General features: G+C 45.5%; 1 protein-coding gene across 3 annotated transcripts in view; it reads right to left on the bottom strand.

Annotated features, from left to right (window-relative positions):
• The window catches only part of LOC144509162 (TOM1-like protein 2), a 115,841-nt gene that overhangs the window by 55,845 nt on the left and 47,208 nt on the right, over positions 1-12,788 (bottom strand). For all 3 annotated transcript variants that reach the window (XM_078237584.1, XM_078237585.1, XM_078237583.1), the window contains exons 3-4: positions 7,282-7,360; positions 1,176-1,325 (exon numbers count right to left, since the gene is read on the bottom strand). In XM_078237584.1, coding sequence (XP_078093710.1) covers positions 1,176-1,325; positions 7,282-7,360 — 229 coding nt within the window. The remainder of the gene's footprint in view (positions 1-1,175; positions 1,326-7,281; positions 7,361-12,788) is intronic.

Genomic DNA, 12,788 nt, shown 5'->3' with positions numbered 1-12,788 from the left:
ATATAAACAAACAAACAGCTAATTTGTACACAAAGTGAGTTCTATGGGATCCTTTACGTCCAGTGCAACAAGCAGATGGGTTAATGTCTCCCCCACAGGACAGCATCTCTGACAATGCAACCCACCCCCTCCACCGTCTCTGCTTCCAGAGTGGAGTTCTGACCTGCTAACATGAAGCTCAATGAAGAATTGGTACGTTCAGGGTACGAAGCCAAGACAGGTCAGTGGAACTTCGATACATTCAGCTTAGAGAGATTAAACTATCTCTATGATCTCCTTCAACCTTAAAACTCTCGAAGAACCCTGTGTTCATAGAATTCTGGCTTCTTGCACATCGCCAATCTGAACCTCTTCACCAATAGAGGCCTTGCCTTTGGCCACCACCACCCTAAGCTCTGGTAGTCCCTCCCTAAATCTCACGCCTCTTTCTCCTCCTCCAAAATGCTCCTTAAAACCTACCGACCAGTTCTTTGACTAAGCTTTGGGTTACCTGTCCCCAACTTGTTTTATTTGGCTCTGTCAAATGCTGTTTCATGATGCTGAAGTGAAGTGCCAATGAACATAAGGATTAGGGGGAATAGGTCCTTTGGCCCTTCAAACCTGCTCCACCTTACAAGATCATGGCTCATCTGATTGTGGCCTCATCTACCCTGTTCAGCCCCTTCAAAACCTTATATGTTGCAATATCACCTCTCATTTTTCTATTGATATAGGCCGAACCCTGCTCAACTTTCCTCGTAAGGCAACCCTTTCATCCCAGGAATGCTAGCCTTTACTGCAAGGGGGATGGAATATAAAAGTAGGGAAGTCTTGCTACACTGTACAGGGCATTGGCAAATTCACACCTACAGCTCTTTTCTCATTTAAGAGGGATGCACGTGCATTAGAGGCAGTCCGGAGAATGTTCACTGGTTGATTCCTGGGATTAAAAATAATCAAACCCGGGTTGGACAGATTTTTGATCTACAAGAGAGTCAAGGATTATTGGGGGGGGCGGAGACGGGGAAAGTGGAGTTGAGGCCAATATCAGACCAGCTAGCCATGATCTTGTCGAAAGGCAGAGCAGGTTCAAGGGAGCAAATGGCTTACTCCTGCTTCTATCTCTTATGTTTTAATGACCCCCCCGCTGATTGTTCAGATACCACAGACACTTGTGAGCAGTCAGTGCCACTTACCTGAATTAAGCTCAGGACTTTATCCTGCACTACAGCGGGTGGATTGTTCTTGGGCAGAATGGTTTTTACCAATACGTCCTCCACAAAATCCCGACTGGCCACCATGACATGGAATCGATGGCCACAGTTCTTCACACAAGTCTCTAGAACCTTTATCAGATAAAAAGTTGACAAATTCAAACTGAGAATACGCACAAAATTTAATAGCATCCTCTACTTTAAATTTAACTTCACTATTGCGGCTTACAATTGAGACTGGGCTGCACAAATACATGAGGAAAATAGGAAGGAAGAAGTTTCACTTATAGGATGCTCTTCAGAGTGCCCCACAAAAGAAAAGTTTTATAATCAATAAATTGTGGCCTGGTGGCTGGGGGAGACACTGCCCTTTACACACAGTTATGTTGCTCACACTCAGACATTCATCAGCTCCCTTTTCAATGCCTACAGCACAAAGCAGCAACTTGTTCCTTTGCTCAATGATTCTGTGAAAAGTAGTATTTCCTGATATTTAACCCAATTCTATGGGACATAAAGCATGATCCTTCCTCCCTCCTACTCACTGAACTCAAACAGCCTGTCTGCTTAGGCTGAATCTGATACTCCCAACATTTTAACACCCACAATCGAATCTACCCAAGACTATGTTTTCTAAAATAAAACTAGCCCAGCTGTCAGTCAATCATGGTAATCGAGGGCCTTTTAAACTAGATAAGGACCCCCCCCGCCAGCCCCCCTTGCAGTCTTTTCTCGGAGCCAAGTTTCATCCATCATGTAAGAGACCAAGACTAGGCACAATATTCTAAATAAGTCATAACTAAGGCTGTTGCCCAGAGACAGCAGTCCCAGTATTAATGGGGATTCAAAGAGAGTGCAGGTGGAAAGCAGCAAGTTTGGGGACGTGAAGGCTCTGATCATAATGTCAGGGTTATGTTTGGATAATCTTGGGCCGACTGTCAGGCTGGTGGATAAGAGACATATATAGCAGAAGGAGTCCACATCCAGGGACACAAGGGGATGGGTCCCAGAGAGCCAGAAGTTCTGGGCTGCAATCAGGCCTGGGGATGCAAGGCTGAGTGATTGGAACTATGTTGGGAACTGGGATGCATCCTTGCTTCCCCTTGGCCCACAAGGGGTGCTTAAAAGGGCATAATATACTTTATTCACATAAAATCTGAAAGACACATTACAAAACATTTCAAATTGTTAAAGCAGTAAAGTACAATGATATTCACATTTTCTCCAGAGATCTCTATGCACTTGGAGGTGTTTCAGTTCAGTAATGAGATTACAAACATCTCAATATTTTTATTACAGGGAGAAAAATTCTTTACGAACTATATACATCGGTCATGTTGCACTCTGCGGTGCTTCAATAAAGTTCTGATGTGGAGATGCCGGCGTTGGACTGGGGTAAACACAGTAAGAAGTTTAACAACACCAGGTTAAAGTCCAACAGGTTTATTTGGTAGCAAAAGCCACACAAGCTTTCGGAGCTCCAAGCCCCTTCTTCAGGTGAGTGGGAATTCTGTTCACAAACAGAGCTTATAAAGACACAGACTCAATTTACATGAATAATGGTTGGAATGCGAATACTTACAACTAATCAAGTCTTTAAGAAACAAAACAATGTGAGTGGAGAGAGCATCAAGACAGGCTAAAAAGATGTGTATTGTCTCCTGACAAGACAGCCAGTGAAACTCTGCAGGTCCATGCAACTGTGGGGGTTACAAATAGTGTGACATGAACCCAATATCCCGGTTGAGGCCGTCCTCGTGTGTGCGGAACTTGGCTATCAGTTTCTGCTCAGCGACTCTGCGCTGTCGTGTGTCGCGAAGGCCGCCTTGGAGAACGCTTACCCGAATATCAGAGGCCGAATGCCCGTGACCGCTGAAGTGCTCCCCAACAGGAAGAGAACAGTCTTGCCTGGTGATTGTCGAGCGGTGTTCATTCATCCGTTGTCGCAGCGTCTGCATAGTTTCCCCAATGTACCATGCCTCGGGACATCTTTTCTTGCAGCGTATCAGGTAGACAACGTTGGCCGAATTGCAAGAGTATGTACCGTGTACCTGGTGGATGGTGTTCTCACGTGAGATGATGGCATCTGTGTCGATGATCCGGCACGTCTTGCAGAGGTTGCTGTGGCAGGGTTGTGTGGTGTCATGGTCACTATTCTCCTGAAGGCTGGGTAGTTTGCTGCGGACAATGGTCTGTTTGAGGTTGTGCGGTTGTTTGAAGGCAAGAAGTGGGGGTGTAGGGATGGCCTTGGCGAGATGTTCGTCTTCATCAATGACATGTTGAAGGCTCCGGAGGAGATGCCGTAGCTTCTCCGCTCCGGGGAAGTACTGGACAACGAAGGGTACTCTGTCCACTGTGTCCCGTGTTTGTCTTCTGAGGAGGTCGGTGCGGTTTTTCGCTGTGGCGCGTTGGAACTGTTGATCAATGAGTCGAGCGCCATATCCTGTTCTTATGAGGGCATCTTTCAGCGTCTGGAGGTGTCTGTTGCGATCCTCCTCATCCGAGCAGATCCTGTGTATACGTCTCCTCCGGAGCCTTCAACATGTCATTGATGAAGATGAACATCTCGCCAAGGCCATCCCTACACCCCCACTTCTTGCCTTCAAACAACCGCACAACCTCAAACAGACCATTGTCCGCAGCAAACTACCCAGCCTTCAGGAGAACAGTGACCATGACACCACACAACCCTGCCACAGCAACCTCTGCAAGACGTGCCGGATCATCGACACAGATGCCATCATCTCACGTGAGAACACCATCCACCAGGTACATGGTACATACTCTTGCAATTCGGCCAACGTTGTCTACCTGATACGCTGCAAGAAAGGATGTCCCGAGGCATGGTACATTTGGGAAACTATGCAGACGCTGTGACAACGGATGAATGAACACCGCTCGACAATCACCAGGCAAGACTGTTCTCTTCCTGTTGGGGAGCACTTCAGCGGTCACGGGCATTCGGCCTCTGATATTCGGGTAAGCGTTCTCCAAGGCGGCCTTCGCGACACATGACGGCGCAGAGTCGCTGAGCAGAAACTGATAGCCAAGTTCCGCACACACGAGGACGGCCTCAACCGGGATATTGGGTTCATGTCACACTATTTGTAACCCCCACAGTTGCGTGGACCTGCAGAGTTTCACTGGCTGTCTTGTCTGGAGACAATACACATCTTTTTAGCCTGTCTTGATGCTCTCTCCACTCACATTGTTTTGTTTCTTAAAGACTTGATTAGTTGTCAGTATTCGCATTCCAACCATTATTCATGTAAATTGAGTCTGTGTCTTTATATGCTCTGTTTGTGAACAGAATTCCCACTCACCTGAAGAAGGGGCTTAGAGCTCCGAAAGCTTGTGTGGCTTTTGCTACCAAATAAATCTGTTGGACTTTAACCTGGTGTTGTTAAACTTCTTACTGTCAATAAAGTTACACATGGTTAGGATTAAGCACGCTGTCCGAGGGGTTTTACCCAGTTACTAGCCCCTTGGTGTACATTGCAGTCAAGGGTGTCTTTCTGAACAATTTTTTCCATGAGGGACAGGTGATGCGGTACGGTCCAACTACTTGGAGCATCCCACGGCAGTGTGGCAACACACATTCTTCGCAATATCCATGTACAAGGAGGTTTTGAGCTGTGGGCCTCTGCTGCCTGGAATCGTCACTCCTCTTATGCCCGAATCCTTCATGGTGGACTCGGCAAACAACAAGTAAAGAGGACAGAAAAGAGAGGGCAGCCCTGCCTGGCTTCAGATTTGATCCAAAAGCTTCCCGATTCCCATCCATTGATTGAAACTGCATTACTGATGCTTGTGTAGAGCAGTTGGATCCAATTGTGGATTCTCTCCCCGAACCACATTTTGGAGAGCACATCCATCATGTAGCTGTGCGGTATTCTGTCAAACGCCTTCTCCTGGTCTAGGCTGATGAGGCAGGTGTCCACCTGCCTATCCTGCACGTAGGCGATCGTATCCCCGAGTAGCGCGAGGCTATCAGAGATCTTCCTGCCGGGTACAGCACAGGTTTGATCAGGATGGATCACTGACTCCTGAGCAGACTTGACCCGGTTGGCAGTGACCTTGGCTAGAATTTTGTAATCCATGTTCAACAGTGAAATGGGTTGCCAATTTCTAATTTTTTCCCCTTTCCCTCTCAAGGTCAAAAGGTTTTATGGTTGAGAACATTTTAAACTCTAAAGTCCAAATCCTATTTCACACCAAGTCCTGCCATCAAATCTATACTTCCAATTCTACATTGGTTTCCAGTCTCCCACCACTTCAAAGTTAAAAGTCATCAATGGATGGGATTTTCCAATTCCCATGGCGGACAGGACGGGAAAATTCTGCCCTACAAGTTAAAGTCCTTTCCTAGCCTTTCTGCCACCTAGAACCTGCTCCTACATCATTATGCTCTCACCAAACTCTCCCTTCTTATTTTGTCCTCAAGCATTTCTTCCTTCTGCCCATTATATGTCTTTTGCCATGTAGGCTCCATCTGGAATTTCCTTCCTAAATCATTCCAGCTAGCCACTTCATTCAATCGCTTTAAATATCCTCCCTCAAACCTACTTGTTCGACCACGCTTTCTAATATTTTCTTTTCCAGCTCAGCATCCAGTCTTCCCATGTACCGTTGCAGGCTGTGCAAATTCAAAACAAAATGAGCTTTACATCACTGCCAAATAGGTGCAAGATGGACCTAAACCTAACAAGGTAGACCTGCCTCTCAAATTATCAATTGCTAAGATACTGCTTTTATAGAACATAGAACAGTACAGCCCACGATGTTGTGCCGAGCTTTATCTGAAACCAAGATCAAGCTATCCCACTCCCTATCATCCTGGTGTGCTCCATGTGCCTATCCAATAACCACTTAAATGTTGCTAAAGTGTCTGACTCCACTATCACTGCAGGCAGTCCATTCCACACCCTAACCACTCTCTGCGTAAAGAACCTACCTCGGACATCCTTCCTATTTCTCCCACCGTGAACCCTATAGTTATGCCCCCTTGTAATAGCTCCATCCACCCGAGGAAATAGTCTTTGAACGTTCACCATATATTTTATTCTCGGAATAAAAATTTCATCTGCCACGATTCAAGATGACAAAAGATATTTTAAAAACGACAGCAGCAATCACGGTGCCACAGTGGTTAGCACTGCTGCCTCACAGCGCCAGGGACCCGGGCTCAATTACGGCCTTGGGTCACTGTCTGTGTGGAGACTGCATGTTCCCCCCATGCCTCCGGGTGCTCCCGTTTCCTCCCACACTCCAAAGATGTGCAGGTTAGGTTGATTTGGCCGTGCTAAATTGCCTTGGAGTGTCCCAAGATTTGATTTGATTTATTATTGTCACATGTATTGGGTTTACAGTGAAAAGTATTGTTGCTTGCGCGCTATACAAAGCATGCCTTACATAGAGAAGGAAAGGAGAGGGTGCAGAATGTAGTGTTAGAGTCATAGTTAGAGCGTGGAGAAAGATCAACTTGATATAAGGTAGGTCCATTCAAAGGTCTGATGGCAGCTGGGAAGATGTGTATGTTTGGGGGATTAGCAGAGTAAATAGGTGTGGTTACGGGGATGGGGCCTGGGTAAAATGCTATGTTGTAGAGTCAGTGCAGACTCGATGTGCTGCCTTCTGCACTGCAGTAACACTGTGATTTCATGCTGTTTGTGACTCTTTAGTGTTGAGAGTATTGTAACGGGAAACTTATTTTGCAAGTATGTTATGAGCTCAGTCACTATCAGTAGTTGCTTCACATGTGTTGACTCACCTTCCAAATTACAAACCTCCTTCACCAAACAACATTTGAACTTGTGACTGATATCAGGTTGCCACTGTTTACAGGTATTAGACTTTGGGGAATAAACCAACTGAAGTACAGCTCTATATAAGCATTAAAATACAGTGTGTCACATGGCATAATGATCTCAGCATTACAAAACACTTTCATGCATGGAAGCAATTCTACTTGCAGTATCACAAAGATGACACAAGTCAACAGCACGGAGCCTGCTTGCAAAAGTAGGTTCCACTGCAACATTTTAGCCACACAAGAGCCTTTACTTCACAGATAAATTGCAGGACTAACCGTCAGGCATAACATCACTTCCCGAAAGTTCTTGTTGCCCGAAAGTCTCTTCCTCAGGGCCCGGATCGCATCCTTTGGTCTGAGAAACAAAGAAGAAATCCATTTAGAAAAATGAGGTCAAAAGGCTCAATAGTTTACAAGACAAACTTGGCAGCAGATTTTTAATTTTTTCATAGAATCCTACAGCACAGAAAGAGGCCATTCGGCCCATCGAGTCTGCACCAACCACAATCCCACCCGGACCCTATCCCCATATATTTACCCATTAATCCCTCTAACCTATGCATCCCGGGACACTAAGGGGCAATTTAGAATGGCCAATCAACCTAGCCCGCACATCTTTGGACTGTGGGAGGAAACCGGAGCACCCTGAAGAAACCCACGCAGACACGGGGTCAATGTGCAAACTCCACACAGACAGTGACCCGAGCCGGGATTCGAACCCAGGTCCCTGGAGCTGTGAAGCAGCAGTGCTAACCACTGTGCTACCGTGCCGCCCCTTAATTGTTGGTTAAATATTCTGAAAAAAACCCTTCTTGATCCAAAGAAGTTAACCGAACTTTTAGAGCTTGAGAATGTCTTAAAGTTTAAAGTTAAAGTTAACTTATTAGTCACAAGTAGGCTTACGTTAACACTGCAATGAAGTTAGTGTGAAAATCCCCTAGTCACCACACTCCGGGGCCTGTTGGAGTACACGGAGGGAGAATTTAGCACGGCCAATGCACCTAACCAGCACGTCTTTCAGATTGTGGGAGGAAACCGGAGCACCCGGAAGGAACCCGGCAGAAATAGGGAGAACGTGCTCCCTATGCAAGTTCTTGCAGTATCCGCAAAGACAGTGACCCAAGCCAGGAATCGAACCCAGGCCCCTGGCGCTGTGAGGCAGCAGTGCTAACCACTGTGCCACCCCACGCTAAGTTTGATCCCCCAGTTTTATGCAGGCAAATGAACACGAAATTTCAAACAATGCAAGAAACACTAACAAAAAAAAAAGTCAGTGTGTGAATAATACAATAGAACATAGAAAAAATACAGCACAAACAGGCCCTTCAGTCCACAAGTTGCGCCGGTCATGTCCCTACCTTCCTAGGCTTATATATAGACTTACCTATAACCCTCAATCCTATTAAGTTCCATGTACTTATCCAGAAGTCTCTTAAAAGACCCCATCAAGTTTGCCTCCACCACCACTGACGGCAGCCGATTCCACTCACCCACCACCCTGAGTGAAAAACTTACCCCTGACATCTCCTCTGTACCTACTCCCCAGCACCTTAAACCTGTGTCCTCTCGTAGCAGCCATTTCAGCCCTGGGAAAAAGCCTCCGAGAATCCACCTGATCTATACCTCTCAACATCTTGGACACCTCTATCAGGTCACTTCTCATCCTTCGTCTCTCCAAGGAGAAAAGACTGAGCTCCTTCAACCTATCCTCATAAGGCATGCCAACCAATCCAGGCAACATCCTTGTAAATCTTCTCTGCACCCTTTCAATCATTTCCACATCCCTCCTGTAATGAGGTGACCAGAACTGAGCACAGTACTCCAAGTGGGGTCTGACGAGGGTCTTATAAAGCTGCATCATTATCTCCCGACTCCTAAACTCAATCCCTCAATTGATGAAGGCCAGCACACCATACGCCTTCTTAACCACCTCCTCTACCTGCGAGGCCGATTTAAAAGTCCTATGGACCCAGACCCCAAGATCCTTCTGATCCTCTACACTGCTAAGAGTCTTACCCTTGATATTATACTCCTTCATCCCATTTGACCTGCCAAAATGGACCACTACACATTTATCCGGGTTGAAGTCCATCTGCCACTTCTCCGCCCAGTCTTGCATCCTATCTATGTCACGCTGCAGCTTCTGACATCCCTCCAAACTATCCACAACACCACCAACCTTCGTGTCGTCGGCAAACTTACCAACCCATCCCTCCACTTCCTCATCCAGGTCATTTATGAAAATGACAAACAGCAAGGGTCCCAGAACAGATCCCTGGGGCACTCCACTGGTGACCGACCTCCATTCAGAAAAAGACCCATCTACAACCACTCTCTGCCTTCTGCAGGCAAGCCAGTTCTCAATCCACAAGGCAACAGCCCCTTGGATCCCATGCCCTCTCACTTTCTCGAGAGGTCTTGCATGGGGGACCTTATAGAACACCTTGCTGAAGTCCATGTAAACCACATCTACTGCTTTTCCTTCGTCAATGTGTTTAGTCACATTTTCAAAGAACTCCACCAGGCTCGTAAGGCACGATTTGCCTTTGACAAAGCCGTGCTGACTACTTTTGAGCATACTAAACTTCTCTAAATGTTCATAAATCCTGTCCCTCATGATCTTCTCCATCAACTTACCAACCACTGAGGTTAGACTCACCGGTCGATAATTTCCTGGGCTATCCCTATTCCCTTTCTTGAATATAGGAACCACATCCGCAATCCTCCGGAACCTCTCCCATCTCCATTGACGACTCAAAGATCATCGCCAGAGGCTCTGCAATCTCTTCCCTCGCCTCCCACAGTAACCTGGGGTACATCCCATCCGGACCCGGCGACTTATCTATCTTGATGCTATTCAAAATTTCCAACACATCCTCTTTCTTAATGTCCACATACTCAATCTTTTCAGTCCACCTCAATCCTGTAGTACAACCACCCAGGTCTTTTTCCACCGTGAATACCGAGGTAAAATATTCATTAAGCACCTCTGCTATTTCTTCCGGTTCTGTACAGACTTTCTCACCGTCACATTTTATAGGTCCTATTCCTTCACATCTCATCCTTTTACTCTTCACATATTTATAGAACGCCTTAGGGTTCTCCTTAATCTTACCTGCCAAGGCCTTCTCGTGACCCCTTCTAGCTCTCCTAATTTCTTTCTTAAGTCCCTTCCTACAAGCCGTATACTCATCTAGATCCCCATCATCGCCTAGCTCGCTGAACCTTTTGTACGCTTTCCTTTTCTTTTTGACTAGGTTCAGTGCAGCTTTCATGCACCACGGTTCCCGTAACCTACCAAAACCTCCCTGTCGCATCGGAACGTTGTCAAATGATCTCCTTATTCCCCTCACTTCTGCCCCATATAAACAAAATATCATAAAATCAAGACCGACTATCCCAGCCTAGAATTTCAGGTTCCGTCTAAGTTAGTTTTACGTAATATGTTCCATATAATCCAAGCTAAGGCTGATTATTAACCAAGCTAGGTTAGTTCCAGTAGGGTCACAGCACAACACTGAGTGAAACAACCTGTTCCACAAAAACCACCAAACCTATTTTTCCAGTATTTTCTATTTTTTTATTTCAGTTCTCCGGCATCCGCAGTATTTTGTTTCACCTCTTGCTTGCCAGATAGATGGCAGACGTAGACATGTATAAACACTTGACTATATTTATAATAATCCAATTAATACTATCACAAGGTTCACTCTTGGGGAATTAAAAGGACAGCAATACTTATCATCACTCAATGAGATCTATATCATAATAGATTCAACCATAAACTTAGAAAGCATCACCTCCCAGCATTAGTTAGTATTTATCTATCAATTGTATAACATGGTAATGTTCAAAATCTAACATACAAATATTCACCATAACGTGAGCAGTGTCAATGTTATTGTTATGTTAGTGTGAATGGGTGGTGATTTTAAGATTAGTTTTCTCCTCGCTCATCTCTCCATCAAGGTATTTCTCAAGCCTAGCCTTTCCAACATCCGCGGCATGAGGAAGACAGAGCTGTTTAGTGGCATAGCCACTTCGCTAAATCAACAGCTTGCATTTATACAGCACCTTTAATGGAGAAAAATGTTTCAAGTTATTTCACAGGACAGTAATCAAAGAAAAGGTGGCGCTGAACCACACAAGGAAACATCAAGACAAATGAGAAGCTTGGTCAAAAGGAAATATGAAGACAGATGGACTAAAAACTTGGTCAAAGAATTAAAGTTTTAAGGAGCATCTTAAAAGAGGAGAGGGGGTAAAGAGAAAATTCTAGAGCTTAGGACCAAGGCAGGGCCACTAATGGTGCGAAAGAATTTGAAGAAGCAGAGGTCAGAATTGGAGCAACTATCTTGGAGAGTTGAAGTGGTTGCAGAGCTGGGGAAGAGGAAGGTCATGGAGGGATTTGAAAGCAAGGATGAGAATTTTAAAGTGATGCTGCCAGACTGGGAGCTAATGTAGGTTAGCAAGCACAAGGATAATGGGTGGGCAGGACATGGTGTGAATTAAGGTCCATCCAGTATTAGATGAACAGAGATATCTCCAAATTAAATTATGGAAGCTATTGTCTGTGGGCTCCACCATAAACTCCAATGTTTAGCCACAACCCAACGCTGAATAAGGCTATTCACAACTTTGTTGCCCTATTTGAACCTTAGCTGAGATTCTGATCACAAATTCAGTCCATAACCAAGATCTCACATGGCCTGTCTCTGCTGAAAGCCAGCATGAATGAGTTCAAGTGCACAGAGATCGTCAGGTGGGAGGCCGGCAAGTCTAGAGATAGCACAGGTACAGATTGAGGGCACTGAAAGTCTTACAAACAAGAAGCAGTAGAGGGGTTGTGGGAGGTAGAGGTACCTATTGGTCAATGTATATGCAAAATCTAACACACTATTTTCAGATGACATTGCCAAGATATTATACCCCCTCTCTGCTTAGAGCAAGTGCTTGAATTAACAATTGTTGCTTTGAAAGAGGACTTTTGGGACAAAACGGCATTAATTCTGCATTGAGATCCTCAGGAATCCCTCTCCAACTGATGGGAATGGGGGTGCATGTGATGGAAGTCTCAAGGGCGGGCGGCACGGTGGTACAGTGGTTAGCACTGCTGTCTCAGTGTCAGGGACCCGGGCTCAATTCCCAGCTTGGGTCACTGTCCGGTGTGGAGTTTGCACATTCTCCCCGTGTCTGCGTGGGTTTCCTCTGGGTGCTCTGGTTTCCTCCCACACTCCAAAGACATGCTGGTTAGATGCATTGGCCATGCTAAATTCTCCCTCAGTGTACCCGAACAGGTGCTGGAGTGTGGCGACTAGGGGATTTTCACAGTAACTTCATTGCAGTGTTAACGTAAGCCTACTTGTGACACTAATAAATGAACTTTAAGTGGAACAGAAGCACACCGAATCTGGAAAGCACCCGGCCATTCTTTGGCCCAGTGCAGTCGGGCAGCAATATTTGAACTCCCACTCCACAGCACCAATGGGAGATTTCACATCGGTAAAAACATTAATAATTTAGAGAGCTTTAAACTTTCAAATGATTGAATTTTTTTTTGAATGAGACATGCACGCGTTTACTTTGCCCCAACTAGAAGCCCTCGCAGTCAGGCTCAAAAGATTATCGGTTTCAGCTCATCATCAATAATCAAGTCATATTATCTAACTGAAAGAGTGCTGCATTGTTGAAGGTGCCATCTTTTTAAATCAGGCAATAAGTTGAGGCCTTCGACTGCCTGCTCCGGTTGATGCTAACCCACTGTTGAAAGTTATAGACGCTGA

Source organism: Mustelus asterias, chromosome 21, assembly GCF_964213995.1.
Source record: "Mustelus asterias chromosome 21, sMusAst1.hap1.1, whole genome shotgun sequence".
Taxonomy (NCBI): domain Eukaryota; kingdom Metazoa; phylum Chordata; class Chondrichthyes; order Carcharhiniformes; family Triakidae; genus Mustelus; species Mustelus asterias.
This window is presented reverse-complemented; position numbering and strand designations above follow the sequence as displayed.